Below are 26,960 nucleotides of genomic sequence, written 5' to 3'. Positions count from 1 at the left end.
TCCATCTATCGGTTACTTAAAATTGTTATTTCCTAGTATTATTCCTAAGCATGACATGTACTGTGAAACTTGTCTTTTATCCAAAAGTTATCGGAACTCTTACCCATTAAGTAATACTCGTGTTGAAACCCCGTTTGCCTTAGTACACTCTAATGTTTGGGGGCCCGCACCAGTTATTGGGGGGCAAGGTTTTCGATATTTCTTAGTTTTTGTGGATGATTGCACTCGCATGACCTGGATATATTTCATGAAACAAAAATCTGAAGTTTTGTCACACTTTACCCATTTCTATAACCTTATCCAAACTCAGTTTCACAAAACCATCCAGGTCCTTCGGTCAGATAATGGGGGGGGGAGTTCGTTAATTCTACCATGAAACAATTCTTCCAAAACAAAGGCCTTATACACCAAACCACATGTGCTCATACTCCCGCACAAAACGGTGTGGCAGAAAGGAAAAATCGATCTCTCCTCGAAATGACTCGTTCTATGCTTATAGAGTCAAAAGCCCCGAAACACTTCTGGCCAGAAGCCATTGCCACCTCAGCCTATCTCTTAAACCGATTGCCCACAAGTATTCTCAAACACAAAACTCCTCTACAAGTCTTGTCCACCTTCACAAAAATTCCTCCGCCCTTGACTCTTGAACCTCGCGTCTTCGGATGCTTTGTTTTTGTCCACATTCCTAAACATGAAAGGACTAAACTATCCCCATGCGCTATCAAATGCGTTTTTGTAGGATATGGGGTGAATCAAAAGGGGTATAGGTGTTTCGATCCAAAGTCCAACCGGATGTTTGTTACAATGAACTGCAACTTTCTTGAAACTGAGTACTTCTTTACCCATCTTAGCGGTCAGGGGGAGAGTAATGTTAGGGATAACAATGATACGGACCCGCTAAGTTGGATCTCAATGCCACTGCCAATGCCAAGCAATCCTGATGCGGATCTATTAGAGAAAACAGTAAGCAATTCCGCTGAGCAAGTCTCTGATGTGGTAGAGTCCATCGTAGAAGGTGGCATCGCCTCAAATATTTCTCCGTTAAGGTTATCCAATGTAAGTAATCCTGTGGATACAGATAATTGTTTGGCTAACACTGTAAGTGCAGAAGAAAATTCAATTGAGACCGAAGAAAGGGAAATTGAGGAAGTCGAGGTCGAAGGAGTTGACCCTGACACTGGGAGGTACATACTTCCACCAAGGTCAAACAGAGGAGTTCCACCCAAAAGGTATACACCAGAGAGGATTGACAGAAAAAAGCGGTACTCTGTTGTGCACCTAGCCAAAGGCCATTTATCAGAGATGGCTCGGGCTTTCGAGAATGCACTATATGAGGAAGAAGAAATACCACAGACATGGGAAGAAGCTATGAAATACAAGCATTGGAGGGAAGCAATGAAGAAAGAGATTGATGCACTGATTCGAAACCACACATGGGAGAAATGTGCTCTACCAGAAGGGAAGCGACCAGTGGGTTGTCGATGGGTCTTCACTATCAAAAGAAGACCTGATGGCTCGATAGAAAGGTACAAGGCACGACTTTTTGCAAAAGGCTATACTCAGACATATGGAGTTGACTATTCTGAGACCTTCTCTCCAGTAGCTAAGATGAACACTATTCGGGTGTTGTTATCCATTGCTGCTAATAGGGACTGGCCATTACACCAGTTTGATGTGACGAATGCCTTCCTACATGGAGAGTTGAAGAAGGAAGAAGAAGTTTACATGGAGGCACCCCCAGGTTTTGCAACAGATTTTAAAGCAGGTGAAGGGTGCCGATTGAGAAAGACCTTGTATGGATTGAAGCAATCTCCAAGAGTATAGTTTGGGAAGTTTGCTGGGGCAATGATTAGCTATAGATATACTCAGAGCAATTCAGACCATACGCTATTTTTAAGAAGCAGGGTGATAAGATCACATGTTTAATCATATATGTTGATGACATGATTATTACAGGCGACGACCTAGAAGAGATTGAGGAATTAAAGAAAAATCTTTTTCAGGAATTTGAGATGAAGGACTTGGGGAATCTCAAGTACTTTCTTGGGATTGAAGTGCTAAGGTCAACCAAAGGAATTTTTCTGCGACAAAGGAAGTATATCTTGGACATCCTAGCAGAGACTGGCCTACTAGAATGTAAACCAGCAGACACTCCTCTGGCAGTTAATCACGGATTACAAATCAGAGAAGGAGCCAAGTTGGCTGACCGTAGTCGATATCAGCGACTGGTCGGAAAACTCATATATCTCTCGCACACTAGGCCAGATATTGCCTATGCAGTTGGGGTCGTAAGTCAGTTCATGCATAAGCCGCAGACAGATCACATGGAGGCAGCACTTAGGATTTGTCGGTATTTGAAGGGAACTCCAGGGCATGGAGTGTTGTTCGCCAAAAATGGGCATCTTGAGATTCATGGTTATACAGATGCTGACTGGGCAGGGAACCCAAACGATAGGAAGTCTACAGCAGGCTACTTTACCTTTGTTGGAGGTAATTTGGTAACATGGAGAAGCAAGAAGCAGAAGGTGGTGGCTCTTAAAAGTGCTGAAGCAGAATTTCGTGGGATTAAAAGTGGGTTGACCGAGATTTTATGGTTAAGGAGATTGATGAAAGAGATTAATCTCTCTCCAAGCAAGTGCTAGTTGTATTGTGATAACAAAGCCACTATAAGCATCTCACAAAATCCAGTACAACATGATCGAACGAAGCATGTGGAGGTTGACAGACACTTCATCAAAGAAAACATTGAGAATGAGATTGTCGAACTCCCTTTTGTTCGCTCTGAGGATCAACTTGCCGACATCCTAACTAAAGCAGTCAACTCAAGGAGCTTTGAAGATGTGCTTTCCAAATTGAGTTTTGGAGATCCCACCACTCAATTTGAGGGGGAGTGTTGAGAAAAGGGGAAGTATCAATAAGCATTAAAGAATAACAGAGTTCCAAGAATGGAGTTCCAAGAAGCATTGAAGATGTGCATGTTCCAATAATAGTGTAGTTCCATGAATATACATTTATTGTAGGGTCTCAAAGGTCACCAACATCCCTATAAATATATGGGTGTTGAGTACCATTTCATCATTCAATCAAATACAATTATCTTCTCACATTGCTTTCTTTTCTAAATATGTTGTCTATATACCATTTAACAGGACTGGGGTACCCGTTCAAGACTTGCACATGCATTACTTGCACGATCATTATGCAATCTTGAAACATGCTTTTAGTATACTAGTATACTAACCTTACCAGACTTACCTCCTACTTTTAAAGCCTATATTTGCTACTAGTTCGATACGTGTTGTTTCAATCAAATGGACATGATTTGAATATTAGAGAAAAATGAAAACTATTTTATTTCATTGCAAGATTGTAATCACGATCTGTAACATATCAATCACATTAAGTTTGTACGATTCTTTCCTTTGTATTCAGTTGCAATAAGAGCGCTTTAACAGCACCACCTTATATCCAAATAAACAACACTTATAATTATTAGATGTTTTACGGGATTAGAGAGGTTTGAGATTAGTGATTGGCAAAGGTCTCTTGACAACCGGAACAAGAAATAGATCTGTGAGCCTGGAAGCCGTGAAACCAAATCTTTCGTCCATATCCAAATCTTGAGGCTTCATCAAATTCCAATCGAAATGGTAGAGAAACAGTGCGAGCGGCGGAAACTCAACATTGGCGAGGCCGAACGTCATGCTAGGGCATACTCTCCTTCAGGTACCAAAAGGGATTAATTGGAAATGATTTCCCTTGTAATCCACCAAACTATCCATAAATCTCTCTGGCTTAAAGCAGTGTGGATCTTCCCAATATTCGGGGTCTCTGTTCACAGTCCAGGCGTTAACGATGATTTTGGTGTTGGATGGTATTTCGTATCCTTGAATCCAACATGCTTCCTTGCTTAATCTTGGAAGTAAGAGAGGCCCCGGTGGATGCAACCTCAGAGTCTCCTTCACAACTGCCTTGAGATAGTTGAGTTGGGGAATCCGCGATTCATCTACACTTCCATCTTCGTCAAAAACCATCCTCACCTCTTCTTGTGCCTTTTGGAGGACTCTTGGATTTTTTTAACATTTCAGACATTGCCCAATCCATGATTGTGGAGGATGTCTCACTTCCACCAAGCAACATATCCTGCAAGTATGTTTTATTTTGGATTTTTTCATATGTATTGTTCTCTCTGTCTCATAATAGATGTCACACTTTCCTTTTTACTCTGTTGCACAAAAGATGTCACATTTCCTTTTTTGAAAAAAATTCACACTCACATTAATATAAATATAATATTTTCTCTCTCCACCTAATAAACAAAACAAGATCTCCTAAAATCTCGTGTCATTATAATACAGAACGAGATTTGATACTGTTGATATGGATATAGCAGGATATGCATAATTATATTTAGTTAGAATTTGATTAGATTTTATCTACTGATTAGGATTCAATATCCTTTTCTACATAAAGGATGCCTCTTATTAGTTAGAGACATCTTTGGAAAAGATCAGATATACAACAGTATTTTGATCGTGGCCTCCTACGAGAGAATTATTTACTTGTAGTTCTTTAAGTTCGATTAATTCCATTCAGTTATTTTCCATTTCTATCATTTTCTTTAAGTATCAAAGTTTCTTTCTAGTTTATGTTCTTGTTCATCACTCTCCGGCCTTTACTCTTATCACATTATGGAGTACTAAAACTATAAACGATAAGGTAGAAAGGAAACTAACCACGAGCATAGCCTTGATGTTTTCAGAAGTAATAGGACGATCTAGGCCGTCTTCCTCAACTCTGAAAAGAACATCGAGCAGATCTTTATCGTCTTCGGCTTTGTTAATCCCGTGTTGACGGATTGCATCATCGAGTATCCTATCCGTTTCTTTGTGTAGAGCAATGATCCTTTTACTCAATCTACTCATCCACTTAAACAATTTCACCAATGGGAACAATTCAGCAACATCAAATCCCGCCGATAGTTGTGGCATTTCTTTCAGATTGGGGAGCAAAGCATCGTACTACTTCGCTTCCTCGCCTAGCACCGCCCTCGAAACAAGATCATAAATCGCAGACATGAACTCCTTCGAGAAATTCACAGATTGGCACGAGGTCGTGACAAGGTCACCAAACACCTCCATCCTCTGCCCCCCGAACGACTGAACACGCTTGGTGCTCAGAAGCTCGAGAGTGCAGATTTTGCGGAGCTGTCTCCAATAATCTTCGTGTTGGAAGAGATGATCAAGCCGCTGCTAACAAAGTTGATCAAGCCGCTATGTGTCGATGCTCACATTGCATGCCGAGGCTGGATCAAGCCGCTGCTGACCAAGTTGATCAAGCCGCTACATGTCGAGTTGATCAAGCTACTGCTGTCAAAGTTGATCATGTCGTTGCATGCCAAGTTGATCAAGTTGTTGATCAAGTCGCAGCATGCCGAGTTGATCAAGCTGCTGCGTACAATGCTGAGGTTGCTAGCCATGGTTATCAGTGTATAGCGACAAAGCGAGAAGCACGTGATAAATAAGTCAAGACGATAGACAAGACAAAAGAAAGGACAAAGGCCGTTGCGCCAAAAGAACCAATCCGAGAGCTCGCACGAGTTACAGCTGTGAATGAGCCAAGCACACCATCTAAGGTGGAGGACCACCATTGTGCTTGGAGAGACGTGTTACTCAACGGAATAAAGAAGAGAAAGGACTTGCAGAGTCTGTTTTGATTAAGAAAGTGAAACACGCTAATCTTAGCATAAAAAGTAGATTAGTGCAAGGTTCTAGATTGTTCGAATTAAGAATATAAGCATTGTGTCTAAAACATTTGAATCAATGAAAAATTGCAAAATTAAAACTCTCTCCAATATATCTCTAGCATGTCTTATTTCTTCTTCATAGCTTTCGCAGCTTCTTTTCATGGTATCAGAGCAGGATTCTTTTGATCCTGGCTCTCTTACTCTTATCTTTTTGTTTTACTCTTTACTTCTAAAGAATGGCAGAAGCCAATGAAACTATTCCAGTGGCAACACTGCCACCAATCTTCTCTCAGCTACCTCCAATCTCAGTAAAGCTGTTTGATGGAAACTTTCTTATGTGGCAGCAACAAGTTGATGTTGCGGTGTATGGCTACGGCCTTGAAGGATTTATCACAGGGGACACTGATCCCCCTCCACAATCGATTCCAGACCGAGATGGAGAGTCTATGGTTTCAAATCCAGCTTACATAAGTTGGCAAGACAAGATAGGAGAGTGGTTGGATGGCTCTTGTCTTCCTTATCATAAAATGCTCTAACCTTGGTGGTAGGGCTCAGATCTGCTAGAGACATATGGTGTACTCTAGAGACAAACTTTGCAAGCCGCTCCACGGCTAAGATGATGCAATATCGACAACAAATGCAGAATTTGAAGAAAGATGGAATGTCAATGACTGACTATCTAGGCAAGATGAGAACATATTTTGATTTGCTTGGTTCAGTGGGGTGTAGAATCTCAGAAGCTGAACAAGCGCTCCACATTCTTGGAGGACTTGGGCAGGATTATGATCCTGCTGTATGTGCAGTGACTTCCAGATCATATCCTTGGAGTCTTGGAGATGTTAGTGCATTTCTGCTCAGCTTTGAGTCGAGAATGGAGTCAACTAGAGCAAATTCCATTAGCTCAGATGGACCACAACCATCATTGAATCTTGTCCAGCAGCAGTCTGGGCAGAAGAGGGAGTCTCCAAATTTCAATAATAACAGATTTGAAGCAGCGAATGGAAGAGGTTTTGGAGGAAGATTTCAGAGAGGAGGAAGAGGTGGCAGAGGTTTTGGCCGAGGAAATAACAAGATTGTCTGTCAGTTATGTGAGAAACCTGGCCATTCAGCAGCAAAATGTTGGCATAGGTTCGAGCAAAACTTCACACCACCTCAAATCCAGTTTAGAGGAAGTTCTCCACATCAACACAATCAAGGATTCTTCAATCCTTCGGCTCATGTTGTGTAGTCAGTGCCTAGGTCTCCTTTAACATCATTCTCTATTGGGACTCCGTCAGAGTTATGGATCAAATGCATCATCCAGCTGGTATCCAGACTCAGGGGCAACACACCATGTGTCCAATGACTTGAGCAATCTCAACATAAGCACTGAATACACGGGAGGTAAGAATCTCTTCCTTGGTAATGGATCTGCTGTTAATATTGCAAATATTGGAGAAAGTGCTTTTAAATCTCACTCAACTAAATTCTCTAGAAAGCTTCATCTCAAAAATCTTTTGCATGTACCTAATATCACCATGAATCTACTGAGTGTTTCCAAATTTGCTCAAGACAATTCTGTCTTCTTTGAATTTCATCCAAGTTTCTGTTTTGTCAAGGACCTGAGCACCAGAGAGGTAGTGCTCAAAGGAACTCTTGAAAAAGTCCTTTATCATTTCCTAGTAGATCATACCCCAATCAAGTGTGGCCCTGTCCCCATTGCTTCCCCCACTCCAGAGAGTCCAGCTGTGTATTCCCTGAGCTTGAGCAAACAATCCAGCAGTAGTTCAAATCAAGTTTCTAGTTCAGTCTTGTCTTTATGGCATAGTAGACTAGGACATTCTACTCTAGATGTTGTTAAACTTGCTCTCAACAGTTGTAATATTCCCTATAATTCAATGGAAACTACTTCACTTTTCTATCCTTGTTGTGTGTCTAAAGCTCATAGATTACCATATCCACATTCTACCTCACAGCACAATGCACCTCTGGAACTTGTTCATAGTGATCTTTGGAGGCCTTACTACGTCTCATTTGTTGACCATTTTTCTAGATTCTCCTGGATTTACTACTCAAAAATAAAAGTGATCTCACTGTTATTTTTAAACAGTTCAAACTTATGAGTGAAAACCTCTTAAGGTCAAGAATTAAGATTCTTCAATCGGACTGGGGAGGTGAGTATCAAGGATTAGTTCATTTTCTGAAAGAGAGTGGGGTAGTTCATAGAGTATCTTGTCCTTACACACCACAACCAAAACGGTTTGGCTGAGAGAAAACACAAACACATTGTGGAAACTGGTCTAGCCTTGTTAGCTCAATCTTATCTTCCATAGAGATTCTGGGATGATTCCTTTGTCACAGCTGTTTATCTCATTAATCTTATGCCATCCAAAATCATCAATAACATTTCTCCATATGAGGCTCTTTTTCACTCCAAACCTGATTACTCAGCACTCAGAATTTTTGGCTGTTTATGTTTTCCTTAGACTAGACTTTATAACAACCACAAATTTCAATTTAGGTCTGTTAAAGGGATTTTCCTAGGATATAGCTCCTCTCATAAAGGATACAAAGTTCTTCTGCCTGAAGGGAAGGTCATGGTGACTAGAGATGTCATCTTTGATGAAACTGTTTTTCCACTTCAAAATTCTCCATCTCCTACTGCCACTGTTGCTCCACCACAATCATCATGTGATCATTCTACCTTGCCTCCCATCCTTGCATCTATTGTTCCCCTCATAGAGAAAATGCTGCACCAGATCACTCTGGTACAGATTCTGTCAGAAGTCCCTCACCACAGTTATCACCTGATGTTCTGTCACCTGATTCCTCACCTCATGATGTCCCTCCAATCATTCCAGCAGTCACTCAGGAAACTCACTAAATGACAACCAGATCAAAATCTGGAATCTTTAAGCCCAGAGTTTTCACTCTTTCCGTGTCATCTCATCTTCCTAAATCAGCTCTACAAGCCTTACTTATTCCCTGTTGGAAATCTGCTATGTTGAGTGAATTTAATGCACTTCTTACCAATAAAACTTGGATATTAACAACACTTCATCTAGGCAAGAAACTTATAGGCTGCACTTGGGTTTTCAAGATTAAGCTTCACTTGTCTGGTGTTATTGCTAGATATAAAGCGAGATTAGTGGCTCAAGTTCTCTCAACAGCCTGGTTTTGATTTTAATGAGACTTTCAGCCCTGTGGTGAAGCCTACTACAATCAGAATTATCCTTAGTCTTGTTGTGTCTCTCGGCTGGACAGTGACTTACCTTGATGTGAATAATGCCTTTCTTAATGGTGAGCTTAAGGAGGACATCTACATGAAGCAACCAATGGTTTTGAACAAGGGGGTCCTCACTTGGTATGCAAACTCAACAAAGCAATCTATGGACTAAAACAAGCTTCTAGAGTATGGTTCTTCACAGTTCATTCTGTCCTGATCAAGCTTGGCTTCTCACAGAGTAAATATGATGCTTCCATGTTCATTAGACAAAGATGTGGGGAGGTTATCTACTTGCTTATATATGTAGATGATATGCTCATCACATGGACTTCTCAAGACTCCATTCAGAAGGTGATATCTCAGCTTAACTCTTGCTTTTCATTAAAAGATCTTGGGAAGGTGAGCCTGTACTTGGGAGTTGAAGTTGTCAAGACTACTAATGGAGGTCTACATCTTTGCCAATCCAACTACATCAAAGATCTTTTAAAGAAAGCTAACATGACAGGAACTAAAGGCTGTCCAACTCCAATGATTTCCAACTCAGAGTTGAGCAAGCATTCTGGGGAACCTATATCTGATCCAAAATTTTACAGGAGCATAGCTGGAGCCAATCAATATGCTGCAATCACTAGGCCAGACATCAACTTTGTTGTAACCAAAGTGAGTCAGTATATGGCAGAACCATTGGACACACATTGGAGGGCAGTTAAAAGGATCTTGGGATATCTCTCAGGAACTTTAGATCATGGAATTCAGATTAGGAATCGACTGGTGACATTTCTGCTTTTTCAGACTCAGACTGGGCATCAAACTTGGATGATATGAGGTCTACTACGGGTGTTTGTGCTTATTATGGAAAGAATCTTTTGTCATGGTGTGTGAATAAGCAAACCCGTGGTAGCTAGATCTAGCACAGAAGCTGAATACAGAAGTCTAGCTCAAGTTGCTGCAGAGGTGAGCTGGCTATCTTCAATGCTTGGTGAGTTGAAGATAAAGAAGAAGGGAAGTCCTGTGATTTGGGTAGATAATATGAGTTCTATAGCTTTAGCATCGAACCTAGTGCTTCATGCAAGGACCAAACATATTGAGCTGGATATCCATTTTGTTAGAGACAAAGTTCTGAGTAAGGAAATTGAGTTGAGGCATGTTCCTACGGGAGATCAAGTAGCGGACATTTTCACTAAGCCATTGAGTCGTCAACCCTTCGTGAAGCTAAGAGAAAGGTTGGGTATAGTGTCGTTAGCCTCACTCGGGTTGAGGGGGTGTGTTGGAAGAGATGATCAAGCCGCTGCTAACAAAGTTGATCAAACCGTTGTGTGCCGACGCTCACATTGCATGATGAGGCTGGATCAAGCCGCTGCCGAACAAGTTGATCAAGCCGCTACATGTCGAGTTGATCAAGCTACTGCTGACAAAGTTGATCAAGTCGTTGCATGCCAAGTTGATCAAGCTGTTGATCAAGTCGCAGCATGCTGAGTTGATCAAGCTGCTGCGTACAATGCTGAGGTTATTGGCCATGGTTATCAGTGTATGGCGACAAAGCGAGAAGCACGTGATAAACAAGCCAAGGCGATAGACAAGACAAAAGAAGGGACAAAGGCCGTTGCACCAAAAGAACTAATCCGAGAGCTCGCACGAGTTACAGCTGTGAATGAGCCGAGCACGCCAACTAAGGTGGATGACCACCATTGTACTTGGAGAGACGTGTTACTCAATGGAATAAATAAGAGAAAGGACTTGCAGAGTCTGTTTTGATTAAGAAAGTGAAACATGTTTATCTTAGCATAAAAAGTAGATTCGTGCAAGGTTCTAGATTGTTTGAATTAAGAATATAAGCATTGTGTCTTGAAACATTTGAATCAATGAAAAATTGCAGAATTAAAACTCTCTCCAATATATCTCTAGCATGTCTTCTTTCTTCTGCATAGCTTCCGCCGCTTCTTTTCACTCCATGATGGTGGTAGCACCATGAATAGCGCATAGTGGAGAACATGAATAAGACTAGAGAGTATTGGGATTTCCATGGTGAGGATTAGAACATGCAACTCTGTGAAAGTATTACAGCTTAGTAGGGGAGGTTATTTATTACATGCGCCTCCAAATAGTATTTTAGTCTCTAGCTATAAAATTTTATTTAATGAAAAAAGATAGTAAATCTGATTTATAAAGAAGGTATTAGTTGTCATTAAAGTAATAGCCCCAATTCCCAAACCTAAGCCCTACTAGATAAAAGAAGTATCAATGGAGGTAGACGTCTGGACGCAGTGGGGTCGGGGGCTGTTGGGAGGAGTTTTCAGGCGGGTCTCAGGGGACGGCGGTGGGGTAGGTCAACCCCACGCGACCCCACCTCCCTCCGCTGCTGGACTCCACATGGGTTTTACGAAAGTGCGCTGAAAAATGGTTATGTAACGTGGATCTTAATTTTATATATTATTTTTATAATAAAATATAAATGAGAATGAATTAGTGGAATATCAAGTTTATTAATTAAAGTGGTAAAACGTAAGTGCAACAAGTATTGACAGAAAAAAAAACTTGAGAATAAAGTGAATGTAAAAAAGAAACACAAAAATGAGAAATGAGAAATGAGAAAAGAGAAGAAAAAAAAGAAAGAAAATGGTACTTTGCAAGTTTATACTTGAAAATGCGAATGAAATAACAAATGAGCATCTCCAAGGGAGAGAGTAAATGGAAAGGTAAAGAGAAATAACTATTATATTTATCTCTTCTTCATAAAATTTTATGCTCCAAAGGAAAAGGTATTTGAGGAGGTATTATACCTTATTTCGTTTTGAGAAAGTATCTTTATCTCTTCTTTATAGAAAATGTATAAAGCTAGTTATTTTGTTTGCTTTTTTAATTTACATTCTTTCTTTGGAATCCATTACTTTTTAAGAATGTATAATAACATTTTTTGGAAGGTAAATGAGAAATATACATTTTCAATATACATTTCCCCTTAGAGATGCTTTTAGTAGTTATAAATATGTTTTTTTACCCTTGGAGTTAATCCTAAATATGTTTTTTTATTCAGCTCTTTTAAACTAAAATGGTTATTTACTGTAGTTCTTAAGTAGAAAATAGTCACTCTTACCGTTTTAATGTGATTTCTTGAATTGGAGTTGACAACTCATTTCACATTAACTGATAGTAGAAAATAATCACTCAATTGTATTAGACCCCTATCATTGAATTAATTTTAAAAATAAAACCATAAGTTATACTAAGAAATATGATAATTAATGGAATTTAAATTTACCTTGAATTGAGTTCGCTTTTTGTAATATACATTACAATGAACTAATAATCAAACATAAGTAAAATTCGCATCACTGACAAAATTAAATTGACATTGGCGTTGATATCAATGTCAATTTATTGAAGGTCTAAGCATTAGTATCTATCCAACTCAATAAAAAATTAATTGAAGTGGTCTAAGCATGAGGATCTACCGACTCAAATACTCAATATAAAATTTGAAAATATATGCAGCCACCTTAAGAGCATTTGTATTAACTCCCTACACGGGTCATATAATTTCATTTATTGCATACAAATTTGAAATAATGTAATACTAGAATTAAGAAAGTTATAACATTATATACTTCAAAAATAAGGAAATTTATTACAAATATGATTTATAAGTTTATTATACAAATAATTATATCTACACATTACAACAATTTAATTATATTACAAGAAATTTGATTTACTAATCAAATAAATAAAATAAAAGTAAACCTTTAAAGTCGAAGTTATAGTAAGTATTTATTATAATTACTCAACTACTTTGGCACAATTCAAAATTCAAAATGAATAAAAATTGTTGATTAGTTTGGTTTGTTGACATGAATTTATTTTTAGTTTTATTATAATTACAATAAAAAATAGTAACAATAATATTTATAAAATACTCCCACCGTCCCCAAAGAATATGCACTTTGGGTTCGGCACGGGTTCTAATGCAAAATTGGAAAAGTAATAGAGAGGTAGAGAGAAAAAGTAATCAAAGTATTGTTAGTAGAGAATGAGTCACACCTCATTAGTTTGGAAAGAGTTTTCAAAATTGGAAAATGCATATTCTTGTGGGACGGAAGGAGTAATAAATTATATGATTATATTAAAAAGATTGATGAAAGCATAATCAAATATAGCTGAAAAGTATAAATTATAAGTATTTATAATAATAATTTTTCAATAAATGATTAGCATGAGTATTATAATAAAGTAAAAGGATAAAGAGAATAAAATATTTTGTCAAAAAAAATTAAATGACTCACTCTTCACCTATTTTCTCTTCCTACTCACTCTTTTCCCACTGTTGTACAAAAGTGACGCCCCTCTTCCCCCCTCTATTCCCGTCTCTAGTGACGAAGAAAGATTTTGTGTTTGTTCTCGTTGTTGTTTCATTATATTCATTTTTTATATGAAGATTTAATTCCCCCCTATAATTTTATATATCTTCATAAATTTATATAAAAAAATACACATCTGAGGTAATTTGACACAGTAAAGCCAATTAAATATAGACATATTTCTTGAGATTAATTTATGTGATTAATTTATATGTACTTTATTTTGTACCAATAAAACTTTTTAAAACTGAGCGATTCAGATCTACACATGCAAAAAATTGTATTCTTGGTACGATTAGGCATAATGATGCCGAATACAACATGTTTGGATCATATTACAAATTAGAAATTACATTTTGTAGAAATTATGTAATCAAAATATTAATAGAAAATAATGAATCACACTTAATGTTAATAACATAACATGGATTATGATAAAACAACATAATAATAATAATAAAATATTGTAACGCCCGTACTTTTACTAATTTAAAATATGTCATGATTTAGTTAAAATGAATTTTTGTCGTCATGCTATGCTTCTCGTTGTTTTTCTTTGTAATGGAGTATAATATTTACGTATTTGGTATGAAATGAGACGTCTCTTTTATTTAAATGATGGAGGTTACTAGGAGACGTGTTTGAAGGTCTCGTTGAAGTAATGACGTTGATGTTGCTATACTTGGCATGATTGAATGAGATGGTTGAGATGGATTTTATAGTACTTGGAATAACACCAAGTTACTACGAGACAAATATTAAATTGTCTAGACAAAATGAAAACGAACAAAAATAAATATAAGAACTTGGGCCGACCCAAATTAATTCTAATCAAAGTCTAAATATCCTTTACAATTTTAAAAGAGTGTTGGGCCATCAAATTTCTTTTATATTTTCCCAACTTGAGCCCAACTCCACAAATAATATGTTGGGCCTAATTTATTCATAGAAAATTTTATGCTAGCCCAAAAACCCTTTTCTCTCTTCCCCTACGCCAACTTCTCCACTCCATGGAGACTCTCCATTTTCAAGTGACCTTCCACCCTCCATCTTCCACATTCAATTCTGCAAAAATCAAAGGTCACACCAATTATATTTGATGTTCATTTATCTCCTCTCCTTCCCCATTCACATAAACACCGCTGCCTTTTTGCTCCAATCTCATACATGCCAAGAAACTGAATCTGCCAAGTCCAAGGAACTACTCCTTTAGGCCTACAGTTTGCGCCCCAAATTCAAGTTCCACAGAAGGTATAAATCTCTTCCAAATACAAGTTTTGACCTTTTAGCATCTTGCTCACAACATATCCCACACAAGTAATCCGATCAAACAACTTAATCGAACATCTTAAATCCAAACGCGAAAAAAAAATATAACTTTGAATGAGAACTTATCTTTCGGGTTGGTTTCGGGGCTGTTCGGAGGGAATCGGGATTGTTTCGGGCTTCGGGGTAAATCGGGCCAACGGGTGGCGGAAACTGACAGACGGAAGCTGCTGACAGCAGCGGCGTCGCGTCTTCCCGGCAAGACAGGAACGGCGTCGTGTCTCCCGGCGGAGACAGCAGCGTCTCCTGACGGCGACGGAGCAGCAGCTTCTGACGGAGGCAGTGAGTGGACTATGATGACGAATCGGCGGCGAAATCGCTGAAATCAATGGTCATCTCCGGCAAAATCAAGGAAACAGTAGCCAGCTCCGGCAAGGTGACTGTACAACGGCGGCGGTGGCTGGCGGAATTGGAGAAGTCGACGGAATTTGGAAAATTTTTTCAATTGCCGACGAGAGAGAGAGAGAAATAGGGAGAGAGGTTTGAGGCGTGGAGAAGATGTGGGAGTGAAATTTGGGCCTTTTGCCTTGTGTAATAAAAAATGATTTGGGCCTCATTCTTTTATTTCTTGTTGGGCTCATTTCTTTTATTTAGAGGAATAAGGTGGGCTAAGTAAATAAATCTTTGGGTCGTCAATTAAATTAAATTACGGGAAATTATTTAATTAATTTTCAAATAATTCGAGGGATGAATAATTTTAACCTAAGTCCGAGATAAATATAAGTTTCGAGGGAAAATAATTGCGATAATTAACTTATGCGCTTGAATAATTTTGAGGTTCTGTAATTCGATATCGTGGAGAAAAAATACGATGAGCCAACGAAGGAAGTATTGGTGAACGCGGCCGACCGGCGTCGCACGCGACGCTTTGGGCGGCCGCCGAATAATCGAAAAATGCATGAAACCCTAAACCCTAAAACCCGAGAAAAGAGATAAAAGACTTTAATTAGAGTGCATGCATTCTAAATGTATTCTTTCTTGAGATTTATGTGTAGTTTAATTTTCTCAAAAAGGTTGTTCGCACGCTTGTTAAAGTCGGATCGAGAAGCTTGTTAAGGAAATTACTAAGCTTTTGAGGTGGGCTCTATTACTTAAACTCTTTTATTTGCAATGATATGTATAGGGTGAGATAAGGGTGGTTTAAATGTTATGTCATGCCGTATTTTTTTTCTGTTTTGAATTGCCTATCTGATTGTCTACTAGGATAATGTCCTACTAGACTTTGATGGTTAACGAATTCGGGTCTAACTAGGGTCTAAGCCCTACTTAGGCTAGTGCACTGATGGGGATCGTGAGCCGTCCTTTTGGTCGGCCGGTCCAGTGATCGAGTTTGTGGCCACATTCTCGTTTCACATGATGGTTCAGATATGGTACATGATGGAGGATGATGATGATGATGATGGGCTGCGCAGCCATGTTTTACGATGAAAATGATTTTAGTGTTTCTCGGTATTTTTTTTAAAGTAAAACCCGAGTTTCACTCAATGATGGCTTGACATAACTTTATTGATAAACTGTATTTTGGACATGAGTTCACTGAGTGCATCAAGTACTCAGCCCCTGCATGTGTTTTCCCTATGTGCAGTTGAGCGTTGACGAGGACGGATGATGTTGAGCATTTGGACAAAGACCGCATTCATTAAATGTTCCGGTTGCTATTGTGTCTTCATACATAGTAGTAGCTAACTCTCAAATGCTTCCGCTATGCCAAGTTTTTTTTAAAACTCTTATGTTTTTCTTTAATCTGTTGGACTATTTCCCTACGAACCTTGTTGCTTCGAGATTCCAAACTATAATTTGGTAATAAAGTTATATTTTTTTATTTACATGTAGTACCCCTTGATTGTTTCCCCTTTCTTCCCCGCTTCTTAATTCCCCCATTAGTCTCGACCCACCGTACTTTCTATCCTTAGGAAGTGCGGTCGTGACAAATATACTGTAGTAACTACCAATATTCAATTATCTTAGATGGCTATTAATTTCAATTTTTGTAGTAACTTTATGTATATATTAATATTTCAAAAAATTAACTTTTTGCACTAAAACATACTACTACTATTTAAAAAGTCATGAATATGTTATCATTTAAAAAATCAGTTTTATAATCTCTACTCTTAAATATAGAAGATAAATAAAAATACTACTACTACTATATTACAACCTTTAATTCTTTATGGTCACACCCCACGTGAATGCATATATGTTCTACATTAGAAATATTTATTATTTAAACTTATTGCAAATATTGGTTTCAAAATTAAATTGAAGTGGCAAGTGACAATCGAATAATTTTCTTCTATTAGACTATTAGTATTTAGTTATAATTAATATCAATAAACATCTTCAACTTTTTATTAATTAATGGAGATATTTTTGTTGAATTATTAAACTCAATTACTTCATATTTAAGAAATATTACGTTTATTAAAGTATTGGAAGCTTGGTGAACATTGTGGAGAAATCAAGAAAGGGTAAATTCAAGTTGATTGACAATTAAATATGATGAAGGGCCTGGAGTTCTCGAGAAGATTACAAGTTGGCATGCAATTGGGATTATTAAATTAATTAAGGAGCCAACTAGAATTAACTAGATGTTCTATGTCAGCTAGATGACCGACTTTAACATCTATAAATAGGTGTGTAGTTAGTAATTGTAATATCAATAAAAAAATTAGAATTGTGAGTTAGAATTAGAGGAAGAGTCGTAGCTCAAGTTAGGAAGAAAGAAAGATTTGTAGTGCTGTAGCACTTTTAGTTTGAGTGTTTTTTTGTAATCCCTTTTTGTGAGAAGCTTATTAATACTTATCCTTCATATTTCATCCTTGTTGAGTGCTTCTATATTTTGTGTGTGAAATATCCAACAAATCTGGTATCTAGAGCCACTCGATCCTACCTATGGCGGCAACGTTGAACATGGTTCAACCCCAGATTCCCAAATTAGAGAAACACAATTATGGGAATTGGAGTATTCAGATGTGAGTCTTGTTGCAATCACAAGAGTTGTGGGATATTGTTCAAGACGGCTACACCGAACCTGCCTCCCAAGAAGCCGAAGATGCTCTGACGAACAACCAAAAGAATGCCCTCAGAGACGCAAGAAAACGAGACAAGAAGGCGTTGTTCAATATCTATCAAGGTATTGATGAAACTACGTTTGAGAAAGTAAGTGCAGCCACCACGTCAAAACAAGCCTGGGAGATTTTAAAGAATTCTTTCACCGGCGTTGATAAGGCGATACGAGTTCGACTGCAGATCCTACGTGGCGAGTTTGAAAGTTTAGCCATGTCTGAAATGGAGAGCATTTCAGACTATTTCACAAGAACATTAGTTATTGTGAATCAAATGAAACGGCAAGGAGAGATAATTGAAGATGTTCGTGTCATTGAGAAAATTCTTCGTTCCTTGACGTCAAAATTTGAGCACGTCGTTGCGGCAATCGAAGAATCAAAAGATCTCAACACTATGTCAATCGACCAGTTGCAAAGCAGCTTGGAAGTCCACGAGCAACGCATGAAGAAAAAGACCACTCTGTCACTTGAGCAGATGCAAAAAGCGAAGATGTCAATACAAGAAGACAAGAAGTTTGAGCCTAGGACATCACGTGGCGAATACAACCGAGGTCGAGACTATCGTGGCCGAGGAGGACGCAGCCAGAATTACCAATATGGAGGAGGACGTAGCCAAAATTATCAAAATCAAGGAGGACGAGGTCAGAATTATCAAAATGAGAGAGGACGCCAATATTCCACCTATCGAGCCAGAGGTCGAAATTCTTATGGACAACGAGGACGGGGAAGAGGTCAATACAGAGGCGGTTATTCTCAAACCTACAATCAACCAGGGTTTGATAAAGCAAATGTTGAGTGCTATACTTGTCACGAATTCAGGCATTACAGCTATGAATGTCCAACAGCCAGAAATACCAGGTCCAACCAACAAGTCCATTATGTCGATGGTAGAGACAATAATGAGCAGGTAATTTCAACCTCTCTTTTTACTCATAAAGGACTTGAGGGTGATCAGTGCAGCACGTGGTACTTGGATACTGGAGCTAATAACCACAGTGCGGGAACAAGGAACTCTTCGTGGAGCTGAAGGAGACATCTTATGGGGATGTTACTTTTGGAGATTCCTCCAAAGTAGCGGTGCAAGGAAAAGGTAATATCTTGATTAAGTTGAAGAATGGAAATCATGGTTTTATATATGACGTCTATTGTGTGCCTGCCATGAAGAGCAATATTTTGAGTCTTGGTCAATTGATGGAGAAATGATTTAATGTTAGTATCAAGAATTCTTGTCTTACTATCAATGATGCTCGTGGTAATTTGGTTGCATGTGTGAAGATGTCCAGAAATAGATTATTTGCATTAAATATGAAACATGATATCTTAAAATGCATGAATGCTATTGTTAAAGATGAATCGTGGTTATGGCATTTGCGTCTTGGACATCTGAATTTTGGTGGTTTGAAGCTTTTGTCCTCAAAGAATATGGTGAAAGGCTTGCCGCATATTGATCATCCTGAAGAAGTTTGTGAAGGATGCATACTGGGAAAACATCATAGGCCAAGTTTCTCAAAAGAAATGAGATGGAGAGCATCACGCCCGTTGGAGATCATTCATACAGACGTTTGTGGTCCCCTAAAGCCTATTTCTACTGGAGGTAATCAGTATTTACTAACTTTCATTGATGATTATTCCAGAAAGACTTGGGTGTATTTCTTGAAAAGGAAATCTGAGGTATTTGATATTTTCAAAGAGTTCAAAATTCTTGTTGAAAGACAGAGTGGGAATTATATTAAAGTTCTCAGATCCGACCAAGGTGGCGAGTTCACATCCGATCTGTTAGAAAAGTTTTGCAAGGATCATGGAATCGTTCACCAACTTACACATGCATATACTCCTCAACTGGTGTTGCTGAAAGGAAGAACCGAACAATTCTTGATATGGCAAGGAGTATGATCAAAGGGAAGGACTTACCTCGAGAATTCTGGGCTGAAGCTGTCGCAACAGCAGTATATCTCCTGAACCGTTGTCCCACCAAAAGTGTTCGCAACATGACGCCTGAAGAAGCATGGAGCTCGTTCAAGCCCAATGTTGCGCACCTGAGAGTTTTTGGCTGCATTGTCTATGCCAAAATTCCCGAAGCTCAAAGAATCAAGCTTGATGATAAAGGTGAAAAATGTATCTTCGTGGGATATGGTGATCGAGTAATGGGTTATAAATTGTATAACCCACTCACGAAGAAGGTGATCATAAGCCGCGATGTGGTGTTTGAAGAAGATCAAAAATGGAGCTGGGAGGATAAGAAAGTTGCAAGCTCGTCAGAAATTGTACCTGATCAGCAAGAAGATGCACGTGAAATTGAACAACCTGATTCACCAACATCATCTCAAGTTCCAGTCAGAAGGCCAAGAAGAATGCGCAATCTGAATGATATATATGAAGCTACTGAAGAAGTTGATGGAGCTGGAGAAGAAAATGTGAATCTTATTTGTTTTTATATGGATGTTGATCCTATTGCTTATGTAGATGCTGCGCAAGACAGGAAATGGAAGATTGCAATGGATGAATAAATCAATGCGATTGAGAAAAATGATACTTGGTCGTTGACAATGCTACCAGAAGGCCGAAAAGCAATTGGTGTGAAATGGGTGTTCAAAAAAAAGAAAAATACCAACGGTGAAGTGCAAAGATACAAGGCGAGGTTGGTGGCAAAAGGATACAGGCAGAAGGCTGGAATTGATTATAGTGAAGTCTTCGCTCCTGTTGCTCGTCTTGAGACGATCCGATTGTTTATCTCGCTAGCTGCCCAAAACAACTGGAAGATCTATCAGCTTGATGTGAAGTCTGCATTTTTAAATGGTTTTCTTGAAGAAGAAATTTACGTGGAGCAACCTGAAGGTTAGGTGAAACGAGGAGCTGAAGATAAAGTCTACAGATTAAAGAAAGTTTTGTACGGCCTCAAGCAAGCTCCTCGAGCATGGAACTCCAGAATTAATGACTATTTTCTGAAGAATGGTTTCGTGAATTGTCCCTATGAACATGCTCTATACTTGAAGAAAAATGCTAAAGGTAACATGTTATTTGTTTGCCTATATGTCGATGATCTTATTTTTACTGGAAATTGTGAAGCAATGTTTCATACCTTCAAGAAGAGCATGATCAAGGAGTTCGAGATGACAGACATCGGCTTGATGGCTCATTTTTTTGGGAATTGAGGTAGTGCAAAATGAAGAAGGGATATTTATCTCTCAAAGCTCATTTGCAAAACAAATCTTGGAGAAATTCAAAATAGAGTCCTGCAATCCTGTTAACACTCCCGTGGAGATTAGTCAAGAATTGAGGAAGCATGATGGTGAAGCAGAGGTGGATCCAACTTACTTCAAAAGTCTAGTTGGAAGTCTACGATATCTAACGTGCACTAGGCCTGATATTCTCTATGGAGTTGGATTAATCAACAGATACATGGAAACGCCGTCACAGTCTCATTTAAATGCGGCCAAGAGGATTTTGCGCTATATTAAAGGTACGCTGAATGAAGGTATACTTTATCCCTCTAATCAAGAAGTTAAGCTCGTTGGTTATTCGGATAGCGATTAGGGAAGAGACTTGGATGAAAGAAAGAGCACTACCGGCTACTGTTTTTATATTGGAGATACTGTCTTTACTTGGTCGTCAAAGAAGCAAGCTATAGTGACACTCTCAACATGTGAAGCCGAGTATGTTGCAGCAAGTTCAACGGTGTGCCATTGCATTTGGTTGAGAAATTTACTAAGCTTTCTGGGATTCGCGCAACAAGGCCCGACGGAAATTTGTGTTGATAATAAGTCCGCCATAGCACTTGCAAAGAATCCGGTGTTCCACGAAAGAAGTAAACATATTGATACTTGTTATCATTTTATTCGAGAACACGTGAACCAAAATGGTATGGAGTTGGTTTATTGCAAGTCACAAGACCAAGCTGCAGATATATTTACGAAGCCATTAAAACATGATGTTTTTAGAAGATTGAAGTTTATGCTTGGAATGAAGAACTTGAAGAATTAAGTTTAAGGGAGGATGTTGAATTATTAAACTCAATTACTTCATAATTAAGAAATATTAAGTTTATTAAAGTATTGGAAGCTTGGTGAACATTGTGGAGAAATCAAGAAAGGATATTTCAAGTTGATTGACAATTAAATATGATGAAGGGCCTGGAGTTCTTGAGAAGATTATAAGTTGGCATGCAATTGGGATTATTAAATTAATTAAGGAGCCAACTAGAATTAACTAGATGTTCTATGTCGGCTAGATGACCGACTTTAACAGTTAGTAATTGTAATATCAATAAAAAATTAGAATTGTGAGTTAGAATTAGAGGAAGAGTCGTAGTTCAAGTTAGGAAGAAAGAAAGATTTGTAGTGCTGTAGCACTTTTAGTTTGAGTGTTTTTTTGTAATCCCTTTTTGTGAGAAGCTTATTAATACTTATCCTTCATATTTCATCCTTGTTGGGTGCTTCTATATTTTGTGGGTGAAATATCCAACAATTTTGATGTTTTCACTCCATTAAAATATTAGATTACCAATAAAAATAATAATCAGCGAAACTGAAAATTAAACAATCTTGCAGGCCAATCATAAATTGTAGGCGAAGCAAGAACCTATCCACCCCCAATAATATGCAATAATAAACGCACACTTCATGAAAATAAAATTAAAAATGTACACATTGCACATCCACAAACATCTAACCCTACACATTTCATTTCACACGCCTCCTTCCTTCCTTCCCCATTATTCTCTCTGTAAATTTATCATAATTTCCCCAAACGTAATCTTCAGCTTCTGAGCGCCTCCTTCCTTCCTTCCCCATTTTTCCTATGAATTAAGAAAAATAAATTAAATCCTAACTAACCACTATGAAAAGCGAATCAAATTCTAACAAATAAATAATAAATCATAAAATAAGCCGAATAATAATTGAAAAATAAGATAACGCATTAATAAATGTTATTGAAAATATTAATTCACAAAATTCATAAAAATCTGTAATTTGAAATGAAATAACAAAATGATTATTGCACGAGCACAATGTCTGCATGTTGTCATCTCTACTTGAATTATATATACATATGTTTCAATCAAATCGTGAATCGTAAGAAGCGAAAGAGGATGAGCGATTTTTCTAGGGTTTCGGTGCCGGAGAGTCTGCGAAGGACAATCGACGACATCAAGGAGATTGCCGGCCAACACAGCGATGAAGACATCCACGCCATGCTCCAAGAATGCAACATGGATCCAAATGAAACTGCTCAGAAACTCCTCTATCTTGGTATATTACATATAATCCCATGCATTCATTCTTCTCAATTCTATTATGCTTGTTATTTTTTTTTATAATATTTAATCAATTTTGTCGATTATCATCTGATCTGATAGATTGATCACAATTTTAAAATTTTGAAATTTTATTGTGTAAATGTGGAATTGAGAAGTTAATCCAGCATCTAGGAGTCACATTTGGTGTCGGCACGGAATTGAAAAAATTAGTGAAATATGAGGTCCACTTTTTTATATTAGTTTTATAATAGAATGTGAGTGGAGGAGTTAGTGAAATGTGGACCTACTTACTATTTATGACGACGGATTGAAATGGCAAAATGTGACTCTTATGGGGATGGGGTAAGAATTTGTTGTGAACTCAATTTGTTTCTATTCAACTGCATTGTTTACTGTTCCATTTGTGCAGATACATTTCATGAGGTGAAGAGGAAACGTGATCGGAGGAAAGTGGTATCTGAGTTAATTGGGCATGTTCCATTGCTACACTTTCTTCACTTGTATGCCTTTTATTTTTTTTACAAATATGGATTTACTACTGATTTTTTTTTTCTTTCCATGTGACTCTTTTGCAAGCAGCGGCGAGGGACTAGGGGCGGTGGAAACCGTTACTCCTCTGCCGGTATATATACATTCGTCGTTGCCTAGACATCGATAATCGGCTGCCCTGCTTAAATAATTTTGACGTCTTTCCTCACCATTTCTTTTTAATATAGGATGGGAAACTTTCTAATTTTGTCTCTCCCTAAAGAAATTCTTAGAAAGTCTAAAGAAATGGTTTCCATTTTCTGTTTAACAAGATGGATATTGTGTTTTTTTATTAGGAGCAGTCAAATTTTCACTGCTCTGATGCTTAGACAGGATATGAAATTTGTGGTTTGGAGATGGAAAAGTGCTGTCTATGTCTTCCTATTAATCCATGTTTTTGAGAAAAGTATTATCCCATTACCTGTTTTAAAACTCTTGAGATGTTGTAGGTAGGACTGGGAGACAACCAAATGTTAGTATGGGGAGAGATTCTAAATCTTTTGTGGCAGTTGAGCAGAAAGAAAGAAATAGGTAAAAATTCATATCTTAGCTATTATGATTTATTCATACGGCTAACTACCGGTTCGTGGAATCGTTATTTAGTTACGCAAGGGCTGCGTACGACGGAAGCCCAATCCATGAATGGAACTCTCAAATAGCTGAGCAAAATATCAAAGGTGCTGCTAAAGAAACTAAAACTGTTTGTGATGGTACGTCGAAAAGATTGCCATCTCTGCGTGCTATTTCAGTGAAGCATATTGCAAATATAGATCCGGGCCCTACTCCTACTTCGACACCTATTGCCTCCACTGCAAGAACTCCCGGTGGAAATTTGAAGCCGAAATGTAATCATGTTGGGAACAGTGTTGGCTTGTACTCTTCCGCAACGGATCCTGTCTTAGTGCCGTCTCTCAATCCGCGGAACCCTGCCTCTGTTGGTATAATTCAGCGTGAGACGGGTAGTCAGCGTAATGCTTCTGAAATCAGTGCTAGTCTCGTGGAAGACAGCAAAATGAGCGATGTTCATAATGCGACATTTGGCCAAGGATCTGTCGGCGTGACCAGTGAGACGCAACCTATAGAATATGAGGGAGTCGGAAGTAGTCAGTCTGAATCTACAACTACTCACCCCACTGCTGCTGATGCCAAGGGCCATCAAGAAACTTGCTTAGCCCAACCGGATAGCGCTCCTTCCAAAGGTATTTTTCGCATATTTATGCAGTAAACATGGTCTAGTAGAGCAAGTATATAATATGCTTTCTGTTTATAATTGACATATTCTTCGGAACGATGTCCCAGGGATGTCTGAATCTGTGGTGGTTTTGTCAGAAGCTAACCTTGATTCTCTTCCTACTGTGGAGGATCCCAGTCCAGACATAACTACTTCCGACGTTGACATTAAGCTACATTCGGGTAGACATTCGGTGATTTTCCCTAATAATCTTTATGTACCTGAAGCTTTTAAAAACTCAATCATGTTTGGAAGTGTGGAGTCTTCTCTACGAGAGAGCAACGGCTCCAGTCCTACGGTTGAATCAAGTGGCATCGATACTGAAGTTTCCAAGGAACCTTCAGAAATGTAAGCTAGAAATATTTTTTTCTCCTTTATATGTAAACTGCAGACTGAGTTTAAATAGAAAATGATGTTTATAGTCATCATTGGGTGCAGACCTCAGTCTTCTTCCTCAGTGTCTGGATGCAACGACTATCTTGATCGCCCCCTTGCCCCACCCCACGTGCTCGTAGACTTAAAACCATCACAAGAAAATGCCGTGTCACTGAGATATGATGGCCAGTCAAAAGAGGAAGTGCTGCAACCGGTAGGAGGGTCTCACAACCCACCTGCTACATCGGACTACAGTCTGAATCTCGTGCCTCCTGCTGTGCAACTTGAAACACAGGCATGTTATGTTTCCGTTTTATATTATTCGTTATTATCTGATTGGCTTGAATGCTCATCAGAGTTGCTTATGGTGCATTTTCGCCGTCGTTCTTCATTGTTGATATTTATATAGGGAGGAAATTCAGTGGTTCTATCAACGTCTTCTACTCCAACTATGACTCAACCAAGAGGAATTCCTCAGGGATCTATTGCTGCTGTATCAGTATCACCACCACAGATATATCCTTACCTCCGCCAAGCATATCCTACGAATTACATACCGTACAATCCTTACTATTCACAGCTGTATATGCCACCCCAGCACGCGCACCAGCTGCTGAGCCACAGCGGGTTCCCTCATCAGCCTTCAGCCGGAAACATCTACATGCCACCAACTTCTGCTGCTCCGGGTGCTAAACTCCCTGTCCCACCGTCTTACAAGCCGGGAAACATGGCCCACTACGGAATATCTTCTGGCTACGGCTCGTATGGAACATCCGGATTGGGCTATGGCTCCACCGGCGCTCATGACAATGCAGGAACGGAGCTAAAGGACAAGAATATCTACTCCACAATCAAACAGGTGAAACTTCGGGGCTATGAAATAGATCAATGGAAAAACTGGTTAAAAGGGCATTTTTAGTACTCCCTCTGTCCCAAAAAAAAACGTGACTCACTCCTTTTTTTTTGTAGTCGTTTTGAAAAATCATAATAAATAGTAGTTGAATTGGATAAATAGTAAAGTAAAAGTGAGAATAATGCTTTTCTATTTATCCACTTTAACCATTTATTACAATATTTTCAAAACAAGCACAAAAAAGAAGTGACTCAATTTTCTTAGGACAGAGGGAACCATTTATCTCAGATCAGATGGTCTATATTATTACCAGAAATTACTCTCTTGATACATTACTATTTGAAAATTATCGCTTGATCACGAGACTGTTAATTTGTTTCTAGAACGAGGATTTGCATGCGTTACATGATCCATCGGGTGTGCAGACGAATATGGTGTACAACGTTCCACAAGCGTATCAAGCAGCAGGGCGCAATTCGTTTGGTGGTATATACCATCAGAGCATGGCAGGGCCTCGGTCAGTGCATCAACCTCAGCAGGCAACCAGTGAGGTGGCTCTGACTTCTTATTCTTCTCAACCACAACAACAGCAGCTGCTCCCTCTGCCTCAACACTACGGCCATCAGATGAATAGGAGAGAAAACGTGTGATTCTACCGTGTGTGTACATATATCCAATGTGGATATGAGATTACTATCAAATAATTATAAGTCTGAATTAGGTTTTATTCTTGCTAGTTTTTGTTTCTTCAATATGTAATACATTCATTCCCCCATGCAGTAGCAAAGACTGTATGCATGAATTTGTGGATTTTTTCCTCTTATGAAAAATTAAGTTTTCTTCAATCAGGAAATGTGAAACTTTTTATTTCTTGAAATGATATTATTAGAAAAGAAAATCTCAGACTCTGAACTTAATTTTCTCTGTTAAAAAAATCCCAGCCCTTCGACTCTTTCGCCTGCAGATGCAGTAACAAAATGAGTTGATGGGGTTGGAATGTTTACGGATAAATACTA

The 26,960-nt window shown here is 38.5% G+C and overlaps 2 protein-coding genes and 1 pseudogene across 2 annotated transcripts; 2 read left to right on the top strand and 1 right to left on the bottom strand.

Moving 5' to 3' along the window:
- Positions 1-3,509: 3,509 nt before the first annotated feature.
- LOC121752830 lies at positions 3,510-5,479 on the bottom strand (annotated as a pseudogene).
- A 5,002-nt stretch (positions 5,480-10,481) lies between these two features.
- Positions 10,482-18,903, top strand: LOC121752829. The gene is made up of 3 exons (XM_042147917.1): positions 10,482-10,695; positions 17,631-18,607; positions 18,697-18,903. Exons 1-3 carry the CDS (start codon positions 10,482-10,484, stop codon positions 18,901-18,903), a joined length of 1,398 nt encoding a protein of 465 aa, XP_042003851.1.
- Positions 18,904-22,789: 3,886 nt separating this feature from the next.
- Positions 22,790-26,712, top strand: LOC121752828 (GBF-interacting protein 1-like). The gene is made up of 9 exons (XM_042147916.1): positions 22,790-22,949; positions 23,367-23,410; positions 23,537-23,579; positions 23,935-24,016; positions 24,089-24,684; positions 24,785-25,064; positions 25,155-25,386; positions 25,501-25,950; positions 26,328-26,712. The coding sequence occupies exons 1-9, from the start codon at positions 22,790-22,792 to the stop codon at positions 26,592-26,594; spliced, it is 2,154 nt and encodes a 717-aa protein (XP_042003850.1). The 3' UTR covers positions 26,595-26,712.
- Positions 26,713-26,960: the final 248 nt, after the last annotated feature.

Source organism: Salvia splendens, chromosome 10, assembly GCF_004379255.2.
Source record: "Salvia splendens isolate huo1 chromosome 10, SspV2, whole genome shotgun sequence".
NCBI classification, from domain to species: Eukaryota; Viridiplantae; Streptophyta; class Magnoliopsida; order Lamiales; family Lamiaceae; genus Salvia; species Salvia splendens.
Note: the sequence above shows the minus strand (reverse complement) of the source record. Positions and strands in the feature narration are given on the sequence as shown.